Source organism: Phyllobates terribilis, unplaced genomic scaffold (assembly GCF_046119375.1).
Source record: "Phyllobates terribilis strain yellow unplaced genomic scaffold, ASM4611937v1 Scaffold_4__5_contigs__length_816908805, whole genome shotgun sequence".
Lineage (NCBI taxonomy): Eukaryota > Metazoa > Chordata > Amphibia > Anura > Dendrobatidae > Phyllobates > Phyllobates terribilis.
This window is the reverse complement of record NW_027362764.1, coordinates 138,593,043-138,614,199: the sequence shown is the minus strand read 5'-3', so window position 1 is coordinate 138,614,199 and position 21,157 is coordinate 138,593,043. Positions and strand designations below refer to the sequence as shown.

The 21,157-nt window shown below is 43.4% G+C and overlaps 1 protein-coding gene across 4 annotated transcripts in view; it reads left to right on the top strand.

Moving 5' to 3' along the window:
* LOC141265120 (ATP-binding cassette sub-family B member 5-like) overlaps positions 1–21,157 on the top strand; it is a 1,140,380-nt gene that overhangs the window by 1,058,931 nt on the left and 60,292 nt on the right. For all 4 annotated transcript variants that reach the window (XM_073677789.1, XM_073677793.1, XM_073677790.1 and 1 more), the window contains 4 exons: positions 4,779–4,879; positions 6,514–6,654; positions 20,352–20,508; positions 20,628–20,825. In XM_073677789.1, the coding sequence (XP_073533890.1) occupies positions 4,779–4,879; positions 6,514–6,654; positions 20,352–20,508; positions 20,628–20,825 (597 nt within the window). The remainder of the gene's footprint in view (positions 1–4,778; positions 4,880–6,513; positions 6,655–20,351; positions 20,509–20,627; positions 20,826–21,157) is intronic.

Sequence of the window (21,157 nt, the reverse complement as noted above, 5' to 3'; positions counted from 1 at the left end):
TAAAAAAGCAGCCATATAGTGTCTGGGAACCTTCCCACACACTTTTCTTAGCCAGGGCTGCTTCTCGGCAGAGTTGGATGGGCCCACCAGAGGGGTAGAGGTCAGAGGGCCTCCAGCAAAAATTGTTCCCATTATTAGGAAGTGTGTCTCCCATACTGTTTGCCTATGCAGTGAAGCAACGGCTGCCAAAAATTTGGAGGAACTACAATGCCCCTTGCAAGAGATGTAGATATGTTGATATGGTACATATGGTGGTGATATGGTGGTGGAGGATGAGGATGCGGAGAAGGAGGAGGACAAGAGCAAATAGACAAAATCAGAAAGTATATACCCATGTCTGAGTGTGAAGACAGAGGTGCATGGGAATAGAGTTACACCTCCCAAGTAAAAACCCACTGTATTTGAGATTATGTTATGCTGCTATCATTCGGTGATGTTGAGAAGTCTGGCCCAATCCAGCCCTTCATTTTCATAAGAGTCAGCCTGTCAGCATTTTCAGTTGACATGCGAATGCTCCTATCAGTTATAATTCCACTGGAGGCACTAAAAACCCGCTCTGACAAAACGCTTGCAGCAGGGTAGGCCCGGACCTCCAAGGCGTAGCGAGCCAGTTCATGCCACGTGTCCAGCTTGGATATCCAGTAATTATAAGGCACAGAGGAACCGCGGAGGATGTTGGTAAGGTCGGCAAGGTACTCCCTCACCATCTTCCGAAACTTTTCCTTCCTTGTGAGAGTACCCCGCGACTCAGGGCCTGTAAGATGGGAGGGTCTGAGAAAACTGTCCCAGAACTTTGACAATGTTCCCCTGCCTCTGCTGGATTGCATTTATGTCTCTCTCACCTGTACCCCTTGGTTGTCCAACAAACTGTGACCTCTGTGTGTCAATATTTTCAGAAAGCAACAATGGCCTTCTCGTACTGCACCATTTTATTAGGCCTGTCCTGCAAGGAAATTAGAGACAGAAAGTTCTCCCTGTAGCATGGGTCTAGTAGCGTCACCAACCAGTAATGACCGTCACCCAAAATTTGGACAACTCGAGGGTCACGGGAAAGGCAGCGTAACATAAACTCAGCCATGTGTGCCAGACTGCTAACAGGCAAGACTTCTGTGTCCTCACCAAGAGGATGACTGACCATACTCTCCTCCTCATGCCATCCATGCTGAACAGACGGTATGACAGTTGTGCAGGTAGTTCCGTGAATAGCGCAGGAAACTAGCTCCTGTTCTTCCTCCTCATTTTCCTCATTGTCACCCAATCCACGTTGGCACGAGATGAGGTTGGGCTGTGTGCAATCACCCTGTATGGTTCCTTGCTCCATCTCATTATGCTCCGCCTGCAATGCATCCTCTTTAATTGCGAATAGAGAACGTTTCAAAAAACAGATAAGCAGGATGTTGACGCTAATTATGGCGTCATTGCCGCTTACCATCTTGGCGGAGTCCTCAACGTTCTGGAGGATGGTACATATGTCTGACATCCATGTCCACTCCTGAGATTTTATGTGTGCAGTCTGACCTGAATGCCGATGGCGTTGTTGATGTTAGTAGTCAACAACTGCCCTCTTCTGCTCACAAATCCTTCCTAACATCTGCAAGGTAGAGTTCTAACGTGTGGAGACAACGCAGATCAGTCGGTGAGCTGGAAGCTGTAAATGCTGCTGAAGCATGGCAAGGGCGGCGGAAGCTGTAGCTGACTTTCTAAAATGGGCACACAGGCGGCGTACTTTGATAAGCAGATACGACAGATCCGGGTAGGTTTTGGACAATCGCTGGACCACAAGGTTAAGCACATGGGCCAGGCATGGTACGTGTGTGAGCTTTCCTCACATCAGAGCCGCAACTAGATTCTGGCCATTGTCACACATGACCATGCCTGGCTGTATGTTCAGTGGTGCCAGTCACAGATCTGCCTGCTCTGTCAGAGCTGTCCACAACTCTTCAGCATTGTGTGGTTTGTCACCTAAGCATATTAGCTTCAGCACAGCCTGTTGGCGCTTGGCCGAGGCAGTGCTGCAGTGCTTCCAGCTTGCGACTGATGTGGGCATTTCAGAGATGGATGCTGAAGAGGAGGAGGAGGAAGAGGAGATTCAGGTGCTGTAGAATGTGGGGGAAACCCTGATTAACCCAGGGCCCGCAATCCTCGACGTCGGAAGGAAATGTTCCGTCCCAAGGTCCGACTGGGTCACCGCTCTCACTATATTAACCCAGTGTGCCGTCAGCGAGATGAACCATCCCTGCTGACAAGCACTTGTCCACGTGACTGTGGTTAGGTGGACTTTCCCAGTAACTGCATTGTTGAGGGAACGTCTAATATTGTTGTACAATGATCATGTAATGCGGGGACGGCACACCGGGAGAAATAGTGGTGGCTGGGGACCGAGTACCGAGGGACGTGCTGCCATCAGGTTGCGGACAGCTTCCGTCTCCACCAGCCTAAAATGCAAAATTTCGAGTGCAAGCATTTGCAAAATGTGTGAATTTAGCAGTGTGGCCTGATGGGCATTGGCTGTGTATTTGTGCTTGCATTCCAAAGACTGGGTTAGGGACAACGTTGCACGGGGACATGGACATGCTTGCTGATGGTGCTACTTGAGATTGTGCAACGACAGGTGCAGGGCAGGAGGCATCTTGGCATGCACCATGAACAGGGTATTGGCGTGCACGCACACCAGCGGAAAGAGCAGTGGTGTCCACCGCAGACACTGTTGCTGGACCCTGGGGTTCGGCCCACTTAGACGGGTGCTTTGCTGCCATGTGCCTGATCATGCTGGTGGTGGTCAGGCTGCTAGTTTTGCTACCCCTGCTGATGCTGGCTTGGCAGGTGGTGCAAATGGTCTTTTGGGGTTTATCTGCAGAATCTTTAAAAAATAACCAGACTCGGGAAGACCTAACAGTTGTACTGGCAACTTCCGTCATGTTGGCATTACGAGGAGCGCTTTCCCGCCTTGTGTCTGCGGCCACCACACTGCTTCTTCCTGTCTGTTGGGGTGCTACGCCTCCGTCCCCCTGTGTGCTGCTGCCCCCGCTCTGTGTGCCCCCCTGACAGGTTGGATCAGTTATTATATCATCCACCACCTCATCTTCCACTTATGCACCTTGGTCCTCCTCCTGACTTTCTGGCAATTGTGTCTCATCATCATCATCCACCTTTTGCGACTGTAATTGCACTTTACCACCTTCGCGTGACTGTGGCTGCTCTAATATTTGGGCATCGCTGAGGAATGTGCAGTCCAGACTCTCGACTACTGATTCTTGACTGTGTGGAAGACAGGGTGGAGGTGGTGGTGGCCAAGTGACTGGAAGCATTATCTGCTATCCTACCAATAACCTTATCACACTGCTCTATGTTCAATAGTGGTGCTCTGCGGTCCCTTAGTAATTGGGACAGGAAGGTCGAGCGAGAAGATGTGGGTGTTTGTTGTGATACAATTTCACCTTGCCCACGTCCTCGGCTGCTGCATGCACCATCACCATCACGTCCACTACCCCATCCTTTGCCAAGCACCTAGTCCATTTTAAATGGAGGACAATATTTTCCACGTTCATGAGAAATGGCTGATTTTGGAACGCAGTTATATGTGATACGTCTGACAGAGAACCATGGCTTTAAATTGTAGGCCTGTAATTTACTTATATTATTCTACACGGAAACCTAGTGTGAATAGCTTCACCGACACACTGCAACGGAATGAAAATGGAAAAAATTTATGATTTTTGAACAGTCTTTTAGCTGATATGTCTGACAGAGAACCACGGCTTTAAATTGTAGGCTTGAAATTTACTAATATTATTCTACACGGAGACCTAGTGTGAATAGTTTCACCGACACACTGCAACAGAATGGAAAAAGACGCCAATATTTTCCAAGTTCAGTTCAAATTTCTGGATTTTTATTGCTCAAATATGAAAAATTGTGTACTCTGGATTGCTTTTTAAGCAAATAACCAGGATTAAGATAAAAAAAAATTGCCTTTCTGTGTCTAGAAATATCTATAATTATTACAGCAGCGGCAGACAGGACGTTCAATGGACCGTCTTGTGCTGTATCATACACTGCAGTCTGTCACATACACTTCCTGCCTGCCTAGCACTGATTATATGCAGCTGGATTAGTCCTCAGAAGAGCTGTTAGTTCAGACAGGTATAGATATATGTTGTGGAATACCTATACTAACAGGACGTTCAATGGACCCTCTTGTGCTGTATCATGCACTGCAGTCTGCAACATACACTGCCTGCCTGCCTAGCACGGATTATATGCAGCTGTATTAGTCCTCAGAAGGACTGTTAGTTCAGATGGATATAGATATATGTTATGGAATACCTATACTAACTATAAAGAAGCAAATCTCTCCCTGACGCAGCAGCACCTCTCCCTACTCTGCCTGATTCTGAGACTGTGACGAGCATGCCGGCGCCCGATCTTATATATACCTGATGATGCTGTGCGGCCAGCCAATCACTGTAATGCCCACGACCAACATGGCTATGGCATTACAGTGCGTGGCAGGTAATCCCTGCATGTTCATTGGCTTTCTAAAGAGTGCCAAACATGCAGGGAGGGGCCCCGAGGTCCCGCCCGAGCAACCCCGAAATACTAGTCGAGCGCCGAGCTCGTCGAGCACAGTGATGCTCGGTCGAGTACCGAGCAGTGGTGAGCACGTTCGCTCATCACTAATACTTATCTATTTGGTAAATTTAAGGCAGGTTCTTATTTCACAAATGTAAATATATTGAAATATATAAATATTCTTCTGTTCTTATTAAAATTAATAGATTGCAACTGAAGCAGTGGATAATATCCGAACAGTGGTGTCACTGACCAGAGAGACAACATTTGAAGAAATGTATAGCGAAAGCTTACAGAAGCCATACAGGTCAGAAGTCATTCACATTTATTTACCTTTATACTTACAGTTGTCTGGTCCTGAACTTAAAAATTGATAATGTCATTAAAGAGATGTCTAGTTTATACTACCTCTTTTTCTTAGAGAGGTGCCCTAATAATAGGCATATCACAATGTGGTCCTGTAATCAACATTGCTGCCGGAAATGAAAAATTACACAACGGCCATTGAAATTTTTGGCTTGTTACTGTGATGCATAGTTCAGGTCTTCCATTGTGAGAGATAACTCGTATATAGTTGATCTCTGGCCACCGGGATAGACTTTTAGAACACTGACTTGATACCCACTTTAAAATGGACTTTTACACCCCTCCTTTTTGAAAACTGTCCAGAAAACTTTTAGTAGCAAAATTTCCATGTGACATAATATCCAATAGGGTAGAAAACCATTTACCTTAAAGGGGTTTTCCCATGAACGAAAGTTGATTTTAATCAATAGATCTTGGAATAATAATAATTTCCACAATTGGATGTGTTTAAATAAAATGTTCCTGTGCTGAGATAATCTTATAAATGTGCCCCTGCTGTGTACTGTGTAATGGCTGTGTCTGACCGTGCAGGAACATGGTCTGATCATACCGCAGCTCCTGGGCAGGGAGGGAAGATAAAGAGGAACATTTTATTTAAACACATCCAATTGTGGAAGTTAATATTATTCCAAGATCTATTGATTAAAATTAACTTTTGTTTGTGGGAAAACCCCTTTAAATGTCTTTTAGGTGTTTCAGGACTTGAGCAGGCTTTATGTACAAAAGCCCTTTTAGTGTGATTGGCCCATAATATTTTCTGTATGGGGCATCCTTACTTAAAGGCGTATTCCCATCTCCAAGATCCTATCCCAATATGTAGTATGTGTAATAATAGTAATATTAGATAAATATAATTTATAAGGTGCTGCGATGCCTGCACATGAGGAAATAGCGAATCAAAAATACTATACTACATTTCTAATTGGAGAGATTTGCTAATATTATTATTATTATTATTACACCTACTGCATATTGGGATAGGATCTTGGAGATGGGAATACCCCTTTAAGGCGACGAGACAGCAATCAGCCAAATGTTTGTAAGAACGTTCATTCCCAATCACTGCTGTGTGTTAACTTCTCACAGTTTAGCTGCCATACAAGCAAATGCTCGTTCTTTCTTGGCTGATGACATAATCACTGCTGGGAACGTATCTCCCTGTATAAGCAGTGAATTTGCTGACAACAATATGCAAATCATGCGGGGACAATAATTGTATTAATGATCGTTTATTTCCATACAGTTTGCATCAGTCTATGGTAAAGAGTCCTTAGACAAGCAATAACCGACACATAAACCATCGATCAATGCTTGTTCTAGGCTAAAGTCTCCCCATCTAGATAACACCTTTACTCCTCATAGCAGATATTTGAGGAAAAAGGGATAATGGCATCTTGAGTTAACTAGAAAAACAGGCAACCAATGTGACATTCAGCTATAGGATATGATGTATGTGACCTGCTTTTCACACTTACCAAGCTACACAAATTATATCTATTTGTTTTTAATATCGTGATCTGCAATTCTGCTTGTTGGATATTAATGTTGCCTTACCTATAAACTGATTAATTCTAGGAACTCTCAGCGGAAGGCCCAGATATATGGCATCTGTTTTGCCTTTAGCCAGTCGTTCATTCATTTCACCTATGCAGCAAGCTACCGTTTTGGAGCTTATATGATTGAGCTTGGAAGGATGAACGCAATGGAAGTATTTCTGTAAGTATTAGTTCTTTTTATCAGGATTATGTTGGATGATAATTAGGACAAATGACCACCTGAATCTCAGTCCTGTCTTGCACTGCTATATGCTTCAGAATATACAAGATGTCCATACATTCTAAGTGACTTTTCTCTATAGATAGCAGCTCTCACTTTGTTTAGGAGCACACTGTGTCTGCATGGAGAGGATCTCTAGCTGCCAGGAATCTGTCAACAGGTTTTGCTATGTAATCTCAGTTCAGCATGATGTTGGGGCGGAGATACTGATTTCAGCAATGTGTCATTTACAAGTCTGTATGATATTGTTTCAGTACTATCAGTGCTTTATCAGCAGAAGATTATCACTGGAGGACTATCTGCCAGCGTGCCTCCAGGTCCAACCACATCCCCACCACTGATTAGCAGCTTACTGTCAAAATATAATGTACAGTACAGACCAAAAGTTTGGACACACCTTCTCATTTGAAGATTTTTCTGTATTTTCATGACTTTGAAAATTGTACATTCACACTGAAGGCATCAAAACTATGAATTAACACATGTGCAAGAAATCTCACTTTTTAAACCTGACAGGGCACACCTGTGAAGTGAAAACCATTTCTGGTGACTACCTCTTGAAGCTCATCAAGAGAATGCCAAGAGTGTGCAAAGCAGTCATCAAAGCAAAAGGTGGCTACTTTGAAGAACCTAGAATATAAGACATATTTTCAGTTGTTTCACACTTTCTTGTTAAGTGTATAATTCCACATGTGTTAATTCATAGTTTTGATGCCTTCAGTGTGAATGTACAATTTTAGCAGGGGTCCACTACACAAAACGGAGCCCGAGCCTTCGTCATGTGAATGAAACAGATGTGTTTAGTGCAGTTAGTTTTCTATAATGAACACCTATAGTTGACAGCGCGCTCAAATTGTGTATTATAATGAATAATAGTAATAAAATAAAAATGGAGAAGGATACAAGGATAAGAGCATGCTGTTAACTATAGAATGAAAGAAATTTGGCAGACTGTGGTACACACTCCAAGACTTCTTTTTATTGCAGACAATTTTAGCAGGGGTCCACTACACAAAACGGAGCCCGAGCCTTCGTCATGTGAATGAAACAGATGTGTTTAGTGCAGTTAGTTTTCTATAATGAACCCTACAGTGGTGGCCAAAAGTATTAGCACCCCTGCAATTCTGTCAGATAATACTCAGTTTCTTCCTGAAAGTGATTGCAATCACAAATTCTTTGGTATTATTATCTTCATTTAATTTGTCTTCCTTGAAAAAACACAAAAAGAATTGTCCTAAAGCCAAAATTGGATATAATTCCAAACCAAACCTAAAAAAGGGGGTGGACAAAAGTATTGGCACTGTTTGAAAAATCATGTGATGCTTCTCTAATTCGTGTAATTAACAGCACCTGTAACTTACCTGTGGCACCTAACAGGTGTTGGCAATAACTAAATCACACTTGCAGCCAGTTAACATGGATTAAAGTTGACTCAACCTCTGTCCTGTGTCCTTGTGTGTACCACATTGAGCATGGAGAAAAGAAAGAAGACCAAAGAACTGGCTGAGGACTTGAGAAACCAAATTGTGAGGAAGCATGAGCAATCTCAAGGCTACAAGTCCATCTCCAAAGACCTGAATGTTCCTGTGTCTTCCGTGTGCAGTGTCATCAAGAAGTTTAAAGCCCATGGCACTGTGGCTAACCTCCCTAGATGTGGACGGAAAAGAAAAATTGACGAGAGATTTCAACGCAAGATTGTGCGGATGGTGGATAAAGAACCTCGACTAACATCCAAACAAGTTCAAGCTGCCCTGCAGTCCGAGTGTACAACAGTGTCAACCCATACTATCCGTCGGCGTCTGAATGAAAAGGGACTGTATGGTAGGATACCCAAGAAGACCCCACTTATTACCCTGAGGCATAAAAAAGCCAGGCTGGAGTTTGCCAAAACTTACCTGAGAAAGCCTAAAACGTTTTGGAAGAATGTTCTCTGGTCAGATGAGACAAAAGTAGAGCTTTTTGTGAAAAAGCATCAACATAGAGTGTACAGGAAAAAAAAAGATGCATTCAAAGAAAAGAACACGGTTCCTACAGTCAAACATGGTGGAGGTTCCCTGATGTTTTGGGCTTGCTTTGCTGCCTCTGGCACTGGACTGTTTGACCGTGTGCATGGCATTATGAAGTCTGAAGACTACCAACAAATTTTGCAGCATAATGTAGGGCCCAGTGTGAGAAAGCTGGGTCTCCCTCAGAGGTCATGGGTCTTCCAGCAGGACAATGACCCAAAACACACTTCCAAAAGCACTATAAAATGGTTTGAGAGAAAGCACTGGAGACTTCTAAGGTGGCCAGCAATGAGTCCAGACCTGAATCCCATAGAACACCTGTGGAGAGATCTCAAAATGGCAGTTTGGAGAAGGCACCCTTCAAATATCAGGGACCTGGAGCAGTTTGCCAAAGAAGAATGGTCTACAATTCCAGCAGAGCATTGTAACAAACTCATTGATGGTTACCGGAAGCGGTTGTTCGCAGTTATTTTGGCTAAAGGTTGTGCAACCAAGTATTAGGCTGAGGGTGCCAATACTTTTGTCTGGCCCATTCTTTGAGTTTTGTGTGAAATGATCAATGATTTGATTTTTGCTTCATTCTCTTTTGTGTTTTTTCCTTGCAAGCAAATTAAATGAAGATAATAAGACCAAAGAATTTGTGATTGCAATCATTTTCAGGAAGAAACTGAGTATTATCTGACAGAATTGCAGGGGTGCCAATACTTTTGGCCACCACTGTATAGTTGACAGCGCGCTCAAATTCCTGTATCTTTCTCTATTATATTTTCACCAACACTTTTGGACATAGACTTTTTACCAAATGCTACAGCAGTTATTTGCCACTAGTAACCATTAGGCCGGGGTCACATTGGCGTATGTTCCCTCATGTGAGAGAATCCAGCCAATCATGTTAATGTCACTTGGATCAAACTCTGTCAGAGTTTGGGCCGAGTGTCATCCTAATGTGATCCTATTCTCTTGCATGACAGAATCACAGCACAGGTAAGGAGAAGATGCAGAACTTAATTTCATCTTCATCTGTTATCAGCACTATGTTACACGCATGCCGCTAGGTTCAGATAGGGGAGAGACAGGTTACATGAATTCTTTTGGAATCCTGGGGGAGACGTTACTCAGGGCGACCATAGACCATGTGCTGCAGCTTCTCTCAGGCACACAGGGGTATTAACCCTCAGCCACAGACACGTAAGTTGTTTCACTTGCTGACCAGACACACTTGACAAGAGTCCTCATAAACGGTAGAAAAGTAGCATTTAATAAAGAGCCGCACAGCCTGTGCAAGTTAAGTCTTTTGAGCAACAAGCTCAAGTGACAAACAGTACAGTTTCTTTAGCAGCTCAGCAGTTCACAGTTTTCCCAGTAATACAGGACAGCACAATTCTAATGCAAAGGCACATTAATGAACACAGCATTCTTTACAGCACAGTTAGATGGAGGAGGGGGGGAGGGTTTGCTGAGGGAGATGATCCCTGTGACTCCATTTCTTCCAGTCCTTATCTTTCTGCCTGACAATACTCTGCACTGCTAGTTTAGGAACTCTACCTGACCTGTGCTTAGCTTCACTCCTGACTTGAATCCTTTTCACTTGCAGAGGCGCTTCTGTGAGATACAGAACACACACCACCTTTCTCTTCGGCTCCAGCCAGAGAGTAAAAAACTTTCCCACAATCCCCCAGGGGCTCTGCTAAAACACTCCCCTTCTACTGTGACTGTGTTAATCCCTCTAGTTGCTGGATGCTTTTAAAGCAACAGCACTACTTCTGCATGTCACAACTACTCCGGATGGTCTTCTGCAGGTTTATTTATTATGCTTTGCTTATATAGCGCCATCATATTCCACAGCGCTTTACAGACATAATCATCACTCTCTCCATTGGGGCTCACTATCTGGATTCCCTATCAGTATGTCTTTGAAGTGTGGGAGGAAACTGGAGAACCCAGAGGAAACCCACACAAATATGGGGAGAACATACAAACTTCTTGCAGATGTTTTCCTTGGTAGGATTTAAATCCAGGGCATTAGTATTACAAAGGAACAATGCTAATCACTGAGACATCATGCTGTACAATTGTGCTGGATAGCTCTAGTGTTTGCTGGGCAATCTGGAAGTCACTTCTCAATGGAAGTCTATGAGAGCCAGAACGAGGCCAGAACGAGTCTCTCACAGACTTATACTGAGAGCATGTGATCGTTACCTCTGACTTCCGGTCAGTCAGAAGTTGCGATCGCAATATAGTAGAACGGGACCAGAGCAGCGTCATGAGCAGAAGACGGCGGCTGATAAGTATAATAGTAGGGAGAGGGAACTTACATTAGCTGTACCACTCCAGCTTCTTGTGTTTTTTATTTTCCAATGTGAATAAAGAATAATGGGGCAGATTTACTAATGCTTTCTAAAATGGTGTTTTGTAATACAGGAATAAGATTAGCTGAATTCATTAGTTAATTTGGCCCTTCTTATCGGTGGTATTCGCCTCACTAGAAGGGTGCAGCCAGACCGCCGTATGACCAGATGATGATCACATCACAATGTTTGGACTGGCCGGCAGCTCTCCTGACCCGAGTGCTTCATGTATTTCTATGTACCTGTCACGTTCGGATCAGGATAGCCACGAGCTATTCCAAGCTTTACGATCACCATCTGTGTTATACGGCCATCTGACTGAGCCTGAAATGTTACTCCAGTCAGGACTGGAGTAAAATTTTTGGCCTAAGTAACGTTAGCACTTGCCAAGCCCCTCCTGCCCTGGCTCCACCCCAGCTGCACCCATTTTGTTGAAGCTGTTTGAAAATGACAAAAGTTACAAAATTTAACCACGCACCACCATGCTGCACAAAAATATTGGAATTTTTCAAAGTGTTTTACACCAGAATTCTGCTAAAACACTGAGTAATATCACAGAGTATAAACTTAAAGTGACACTGAGAAACTGCAGCAAATTTATCACAGAGGTTCCCGCCATAAATAAATTTAGTGAAAGTTATTTATTTATTTATTAAGTCATGGTCCCTTTCTAGATCCATGCAAATACTGTCTTAAACACATGGCAAGTACAACAGAATTCTATCTCAATTTGGGACCTATTTATCAATTGTTTCTCAATGTGCCTGTGACCTTGTGCTTCTATACAGTCTTTATGACTTCTAATATGTTTACTATTCACAGTAGGGGGCACTTTGGGATGTATATCTATGTATATACAACTATATAATCAACAATTAATTTGGTGTGAATATCAGCTCTTATCAGGTTCTGTTCACACTGTGTTTCTGTAGTGTGCTTGGAGGTTCTACCTGAATAGCCGTAAGGCCACGTTTACATTATCAGTATTTGGTCAGTATTGTACATCAGTATTTCTAAGCCAAAATCAGGAGTTGAACAGTCAGAGGAAAAGTATAATAGAAACACGTCACCAGTCCTGCATTTTTCACTCACTCCAGGCTTTGGCTTACAAATACTAATGTAAAATACTGACCAAATACTGAATGTGTGAATGTGGCCTAAAGCTCAGATGCATGCGAACCCTCGACAAGGCAGCAGACTACAATACGATACAAAGTACAAATGAACTTTTTTATTTATTTTTTTTCAAAAAATGTCCATTTGCTCATATGTTCAGACTGGCACAAAAGGTAGCAGACAACTTTTCTGTACCTGTCTGAACAGAAGGACACTTTCGGATAAAAAAAAGCACAAATGGAGTTTTTTGAGCTCCCAAACTCACTGCAGAAAATACAGTGTGAACAACGCCTTATTATTGTAAAATAATGTAAACCAAAATATATTATACAAGTACTGATGAGCAAGCACTAAAATGCTCGGGTATTCGTTGTTCGAGTTGAGCAAATTGGAATACTCAAGTGGTCAGTCTAAGCAATGAGCCTAATGTAAGTCTATGTGAAACTCGAGCATTTTTCCGGCGTCCCTTCACCCCCATCCCCCGGAGGACTGCAGAGTCCTAAAAATTGCCCAAAATCTATAAGAACAGTGCTCAAATAACATGGTAACAGCACGGGGAAGACCCCTGGATGCATCTCTGACTCCCAGGTCACTGCTGTCAACACTTTTACGGACTCACAATAAAACATAGAAAAAAGAAAACAAAATGGATTTTCCTGGAAGAAATGTTAAGGAGCATCCTTTCCAAGGTAATGACTTGTACAACCCCTGGCAAAAATTATAGAATCACCGGGCTCGGAGGATGTTCATTCAGTTGTTTAATGTTGTTGAAAAAAAGCAGATCACAGACATGGCACAAAACTAAAGTCATTTCAAATGGCAACTTTATGTCTTTAAAAAACACCAAAATAAATCAAGATTAAAAATGTGGTACTTAGTAAGGGTAATTTTTTCAGACCAAGCAGAGGGAAAAATTATGGAATCACTCAATTCTGAGGAAAAATCATGAAAAACAAACACACAAAAGAACACTCCAATACATCACTAGTATTTTCTTGCACCACCTCTGGCTTTAATAACAGCTTGGAGTCTCGGAGGCATGGACTTACTGAGTGACAAACAGTGTTCTTCATCAATCTGGCTCCAACTTTCTCTGATTGCTGTTGCCAGATCAGCTTTGCAGTTTGTAGCCTTGTCATGGACCATTTTCTTCAACTTCCACCAAAGATTTTCAATTTGATTGAGATCCGGACTATTTGCAGGCCATGACATTGACCTTATGTGTCTTCTTTCAAGGAATGTTTTCACAATTTTTTCTCTATGGCAGCATGCATTATCATCTTGAAAAATTATGTCATCATCTCCAAACATCCTTTCAATTGATGGGATAAGAAAACTGTCCAAAATATCAATGTAAACTTGGGCATTTATTGAAGATGTAATGACAGCCATCTCCCCAGTGCCTTTACCTGATATGCAGCCCCATGTCATCAATGACTGTGGAAATTTGCATGTTCTCTTCATGCAGTTATCTTTATAAATCTCATTGGAACGGCACCAAACAAAAGTTCCAGCATCATCACCTTGCCCAATGCAGATTTGCGATTCATCACTGAATATGACTTTCATCCAGTCATCCACAGTCCATGATTGCTTTTCCTTAGCCCATTGTAACCTTGTTTTTTTCTGTTTAGGTGTTAATGATGGCTTATGTTTAGCTTTTCTGTATGTAAATCCCATTTCCTTTAGGCAGTTTCTTACAGTTCGCTCACAGACATTGACTCCAGTTTCCTCCCATTCGTTGTGTTGTGCATTTCCTGTTTTGGAGACATATTGCTTTAAGTTTCCGATCTTGACGCTTTGATGTCTTCCTTGGTCTACCATTATGTTTTCCTTTAACAACCTTCCCATGTTGTTTGTATTTGGTCCAGATTTTAGACACAGCTTACAGCGAACAACCAACATCTTTTGCAACATTGCGTGATGATTTACCTTCTTTTAAGAGTTTGATAATCCTTTATTTCAATTGACATCTATCGTGTTGGAGCCATGATTCATGTCAGTCCACTTGGTGCAACAGCTCTCCAAGGTGTGATCACTCCTTTTTAGATGCAGACTAACGAGCAGATCGAAACTGATGCAGGTGTTAGTTTTGGAAATGAAAATTTACAGGGTGATTCCATATTTTTTTCCTCAGAATTGAGTGATTCCATAATTTTTCCCTCTGCTTGGTCTGAAAAAAATTACCCTTACTGAGTACCACATTTTTAATCTTGATTTCTTTTAGTGTTTCTTAAAGCCGTAAAGTTTCCATTTGAAATGACTTTAGGTTTGTGCCATGTCTGTGATCTGCTTTTTTTCAACAACATTAAACAACTGAATGAACATCCTCTGAGCCCGATGATTCCATAATTTTTGCCAGGGGTTGTATATAAGGCAAAATAAATAACCAAAAACAGAAATGCTACTCCACACCTTGGGCTATGCTCACACGTAGCATTTTTGATGCGTTTTTTGCACTTTTGCATTTCTCTCAATGGTGAAAAATACATTCACAAATATCATTTTAACATTTTACAACCTTATCTGGCCATGTGGTGTCTGAGACCTTATCACACACATCCTGTTTCTTTTATGAAGGAGCGACTCTGAAAGTCACAAAGCCTATTTTTATAGCGCCTTCATGCGGCCTTTACTATTCTTAAAGGGCCAGCAGTCGGCCCTCACTATTGTTAGAGGGCCATCAGCTGGCTATGCTTTGTTGTTCCCATTATTAAGGAGCAGGTCTCCTATACTGTTATAGCATATGCAGTGACTGCAACGGCTGCCTAAATTTAGAAAAAAAAAACAATATCAATTTAAAAACACATAGAGGTGGGCCTCAGTAACGAGTATGACATGTTCCCATTAGAAAGGTGCAGGTCTGCTATACAGTTATAGGGTAAGCAGTGACTTCAACGGCTGCCTAAATTTAGGAATAACTCCAATATCAATTTAAAGACACATAGAGGTGGGCCTTAGTAACGAGTACGACATGTTCCCATTAGAAAGGAGCAGGTCTGCTATACAGTTATAGGGTATGCAGTGAGTCCAATGGCTGCCAAAATTGAGGAAAAACTCCAACAATAATTTAAAGACACAAAGAGGTGGGCCTCAGTAACGACATGTTCCCTAGTGAGGCGCATACCACCTATAAGACGGGCCAAATTAATTAATGAGTTCAGCTAATCTTATTCCTGTATTACAAAACACCATTTAAGAAAGCATTAGTAAATCTGACCCATTATTTTTTATTCACATTGGAAAATAAAAAACACAAGAAGCTGGAGCGGTGCTGCTAATGTAAGTTCCCTGACCCTACTAATATACTTATGATGCTGCTCTGGTCCCGTTCTACCATATTGTGATCGCAACTTCTGACTGACCGGAAGTCAGATGTAACTATCACATACTTTCAGTATAAGTCTGTGAGAGACTCATTCTAGCATACATGGCTAGCATACTGTTCTTGCGTATGCAGTAACTGCAATGGCTGCCAAGAATTTGGAGGCACTCCAATGCCCCTTGCAAGAGATGTAGAAGAGGTGATATGGTAGATATGGTGGTGAATGATATGGTGATGGAGAATGAGGAGAAGGAGGAGAACAAGAGCAAATAGACAAAATCAGGAAGCGTATACCCATGTCTGGGTGTGAAGAGGTGCATAGGAATAGACCTCCCAAAAAAAGACACTGGATTTGAGTTTAGGTTACGCTTCTAATGGTATCATTCAGTGGTGTTGAGAAGTCTGGCCCAATCCAGCCCTTGTTCATTTTTATAAGTGTCAACCTGTCAGCATGTTCAGTTGACAGGCGGATGCGCCTATCAGTTATGATTCCACCAGCAGCACTAAAAACCCGTTCTGACAAAACGCTAGTGGCAGAGCAGGCCTGAACCTCCAAAGCATAGAGAGACAGTTCATGCCACATATCCAGCTTGGATACCCAATAATTAAAAGGCACAGAGGAATCACGGAGGACGTTGGTGCGGTAGGCAAGGTACTATTTCAGCATCTTCCCAAACTTTTACCTCCTTGTGAGAGTATCCCGTGCATCAGGGTTCTGTGCTATGAGAGGGTCTGAGAAAACTTTCCCAGAACTTTGACAGTGTTCTCCTGCCTCTGCTCGATTGGATTTGTGTCTCTCTCACCTGTACTTCTTGGTTGTCCAATGAACTGTGACCTCTGCCACCAGCATTTTCAGATGGGAATTTTTTTAATAATTTCTCAACAAGGGCCTTCTGGCATTGTCCCATTTTATAAGGCCTGTCCACCGTGGAATAAGAGATAGAAAGTTCTCCTTGTAGCATGGGTCTAGAAGTGTCACTAACCAGTAATGACTGTCACCCGACTGTCACTTTCCTGTGACAACGCGAGGGTCACAGGAAAGGCAGCATAACATAAACTCCGCCATGTGTGCCAGACAGCTAACAGGCAAGACTTCTGTATCCTCACCAAGAGGATGACTAACCATGCTCTCCTCCTCATCCCCCTCCTCAGGCCATCCATGCTGAACAGACGGTATGACAGTTATGCAGGTAGTACCGTCTGTAGCGCAGGAAACTAGCTTCCTCCTCCTCGTCCTCATTGTCACCCAATCTACATTGGGATGAGATGAGGTTGGGCTGTGTGGACTCACCCTGTATGGTTCCTTGCTCCATCTCATCGAGCTCTGCCTGCAATGTATCCTCTTTAATTGTGAGCAGAGAGCGTTTCAGAATACAGAGACGCAGGATAGTGACGCTATTTATGGCGTCATCGCCGCTCACCATCTTGGTGGAGTCCACAAAGTTTTGGAAGGTGGTACATATGTCTGACATCCATGTCCACTGCTGAGGTCTTATGTGTGGAGTCTGACCTGAATATTGACGGCCTTGTTGATGCTGGTAGTCAACAACTGCCTTCTTCTGCTCATAAATCCTTCCCAACATCTGCAATGTAGAGTTTCAACGTGTGAGAACATCACACACCAGTCGGTGAGCTGAAAGCTGGAAATGCTGCTGAAGCACAGCAAGGGTGGCGGAAGCTGTAGCTGACTTTCTAAAATGGGCACACACGTGGCGTACTTTAACAAGCAGATCTTGCAGATCTGGGTAGGTTTTGAGAAACTGCTGAACCACGAGGTTAAGCATATGGGCCAGGCATGGTACGTGTGTGAGTTCGCCTCGCTTCAGAGCCACCACCAGTTTCCAACCATTGTCACACACGACCATGCCTGGCTGTAGGTTCAGCGGTGTCAGCCACAGATCTGCCTGCTCTTTCAGATCTTTCCACAACTCTTCAGCATTGTTCGGTTTGTCACCTAAGCATAATAGCTTCAGCACAGCCTGTTGCCACTTGGCCGATGGCAGTGCTGCAGTGCTTCCAGCTTGCGACTGTTGTGGTCATTTTGGAGATGGAAGCTGAAGAGGAAGAGGAGTAGGAGGAGGTGCAGGAGCTGAAGAATGTGGAGGCAACCCTGATTGACCCAGGGCTCGCAATCCTTGGCGTCCAGAGGGCGTGTTCCGTCCCAAGGTCCAACTGTGTCCTGGCTTCCACTATATTACTCCAGTGTGCCGTCAGCAAGATGTACCATCCCTGCCCACAAGCACTTGTCCACGTGTCCGTGGTTAGGTGGACTTTCCCAGTAACTGCGTTGTTGAGGGCATGGCTAATGTTGTGGGGCATGTGCTTGTGTAATGCAGGTAAGACACACCGGGAGAAATTGTGGTGGCTGGGGACCGAGTACCAAGGGACGACCGCTGCCATCAGGTTGTGGAAAGCTTCCATCTCCATGAGCCTCAATGGCAACATTCCGAGTGCAAGCATTTGTGAAATGTGTGAGTTTAGTAGTGTGACCTGTGGGGCGTTGGATGCATATTTGCTCTTGCATTCCAATGCATGTAGGTAGGCATCCAATGGGGTAGGGACTACTGAACGCTGCACTGGGACAAGGACGTGGTTGCTGATGGTGCTAGTTAAGAGTCTGCAACGACATCTTCGCATGCGCCATGGACAGGGGATTGGCTGCACGCACAACAGCGGCGCAAGCAGTGTTGTCCACCGCAGACACTGTTTCTGGACCCTGGGGCTCGGCCCACTTAGTCGGGTAGTTTGCTGCCATGCACCTCATCATGCTATTGGTGGTCAGGCTGCTAGTTTTGCTACCCCTGCTGATGCTGGCTTGGCAGGTGGTGCAAATGGCCTTTTTGGGTTTATCTGCAGAGTCTTTAAAAAACAACCAAACTTGGGAAAACCTAACAGTTATACTGGCAACTTCCAGTACTTCGTTGTGCTGGTGTTTCAGAGAACACTTGTGTCTGTGGCCACCACACTGCTTCTTCCTGCCTGTTGTGGTGCTACATCTCCCTCCCCCTTGCGTGCTGCTGTCCTTGCTCTGTATGTACCCCTGTCAGGTTGGGTCAGTTACTATATCATCCACTACCTCGTCTTCCACTTTTGCATCCTGGTCCTCCGCCTGACTTTCTGGCAATTGTGTCTCATCATCATCATCCACCTCTTGTGACAGTAATTGCACTTTCCCACCGTTTCCTTTGTGTGACCGTGGCTGCTTAAATATGTGGGCATCGCTACATGAGTTCTCCTCTTGACCCACTTGAAGCTGGCCCGAATCTATAAATAGAAAAGTAAATAGTTCTTCTGAGTGTCCAAGTGTGGGATCAGTTGTCTCCGGGCACTCGACATGGTGGGAGGAAGGAGGATCAGGGTGGGGAATATGCGGTTCAGACTACTGAGACTTGACCATGTCGAAGACAGGGTGGTGGTGGTGGCAAAGTGACTGGAAGCATTGTCTGCTATCCAACCAACAACCTTTTGACACTGTTCTGTGTTCAATAGTGGTGTTCTGCGGTCCACTATTATTTGGGACAGGAAGGTCGAGCGACAAGATTTGGGTGTTTGTTGTGCCCAATTTCAGCTTGCCCATGGCCACAGCCTCTGCAGGCACCATCACCATCACGTCTACTTCCCCATCCCTTGCCATGCGCCTTCTCCATTTTAAAGGGAGGACAAAATTTTCCATGTTCACTACAAATGGCTGGATTTAAAACGCAGTTATATGTCATACGTCTGACAGACAATCACGTTTTTAAATAGTGGGCCTGTAGGTTACTATTCTTCACAGCGACCTAGAGTAAATAGCTTCGCTGACACACTGCAACAAAATATAAATGGAGGCCAGAAATGGCTGAATTTGGACCACAGTTATATGTGATACATCTGACGGACAACCACGGTTTTAAATAGTGGGCCTGTAGTTTACTAATACTATTCTTTACAGCGACCACATGTCAATAGCTTCATTGACACACTGTGACAAACTGTAAATTGAGGCCAATATTTTCCACATTCACTACAAATTTTTGGATTTTTATTGCTATAATATGGAAAAGATCTGGCTGTATTCTGCAGTGCTAACAAGCAAATGGAGCAGAAAAATCTTGTACTCTGGATTGCTTTTTAAGCAAATATTTAGGATTAAGATAAAAAAAATTAACCCTGGCCCCTGATATCTGGGGCTATGTCTACAAATATCTGTCACAACAGGATCAGTCAGAATGTGGAATGGACCCTCTTGTGCTGTATGCACTGCAGTCTGCCACAAGCTCTGCCTGCCTGTCTAACTCCTGCTATCACCACAGCATATGCAGCTGGATTAGTCCTCAGAAGGACTGTTAGTTCAGATGGATATATAGATATGCTTTGGAATACTTTTACTAACTATAAACAAGCAAATCACTCCCTGACACAGCAGCAGCAGCTCTCCCTGCTCTGCCTATTTCTGGGGTAGACTGTGACCAGCCTAGCGTCACCGGGTTTAAATAGACCCGATGACGCTGTGCGGCCAGCCCATTACTGTAATACCACAACCAACATGTCTACGGCATTACAGTGCATGGCAAGCAATCCCTGCATGTTCATTAGCTCTCTAAAGAGTGCCAAACATGCAGGGCATGGACCTGAGCTCCTTCCCAAGCAACCCGGAAATAATTGCCGAGCACCAAGCTTGTCGAGCACAGTGATGCTCGGGCGAGTACCAAGTAGTGGCGAGCACATTCGCTCATCACTATATACAAGTAATAAAAATGAAACATTGTGTTTGATTCTTTTGGGCTGCGTGGATACACAGATTTTTCGAGTTAGAAACTGAATAAAATGTCTTGTGATGAAAATAATGGATATATTTTACAGTGTGTTTTCCTGCCTGGCGTTTGGAGCCATTACTGTAGGACAAACATTATCCTTCGCTCCTGATTATGCAAAAGCCAAATCTGCTGCTTCCCATTTGTTTCATCTATTCAACACTGAGCCATCCATTGACAGCTACAGCATGGAAGGAGAGAAACCAGTAAGTGACTGACACAAAGAGCAGCAAAACCACTATGTTTAAAAAGATTTTTCTGTTTTACTAAACCTTATAATATGCTTTTTTTTATTTTAATTTTTATTTATTTTCTGTGCACATAGGAAAAATATGAAGGCAATGTGGAAATATCACAAGTTTCGTTCAACTATCCATCTCGTCCGGATGTGCCTGTGCTGAAAGATCTCTCTGTGGCAATATCCAGTGGACAAACAGTGGCACTTGTAGGCAGCAGTGGATGCGGAAAAAGCACAACTATTCAGCTTATCCAGAGGTTCTATGATCCATCCCAAGGAACGGTGGTAAGATCTTACACTTTAATTAAAATTGTTAAACAGCCCTTGTGAATACATTTAGGGAAATTGAGTAAAAAAATCAAAAGCTTCATCATAAATGTACAGAGTAGTAGAATAAGACAAATGTGTGTTCTCTGCTGCGTATTCAGTCCCCTATGCCCTGCCTTGGGATTGCATTTGCTGCCTTGGGATTTTCAGCAAATGTGATTTAAATGGAAGCGCATTTAGGCTTTTCTATTCTTGCACAACTTTATCATTGTAATCAAATGCTCTGCAACTTTCTAATATACTTTGTTCGATTCGAGGGGCGTGCATGAATAAGATGCGCCAAATTCATG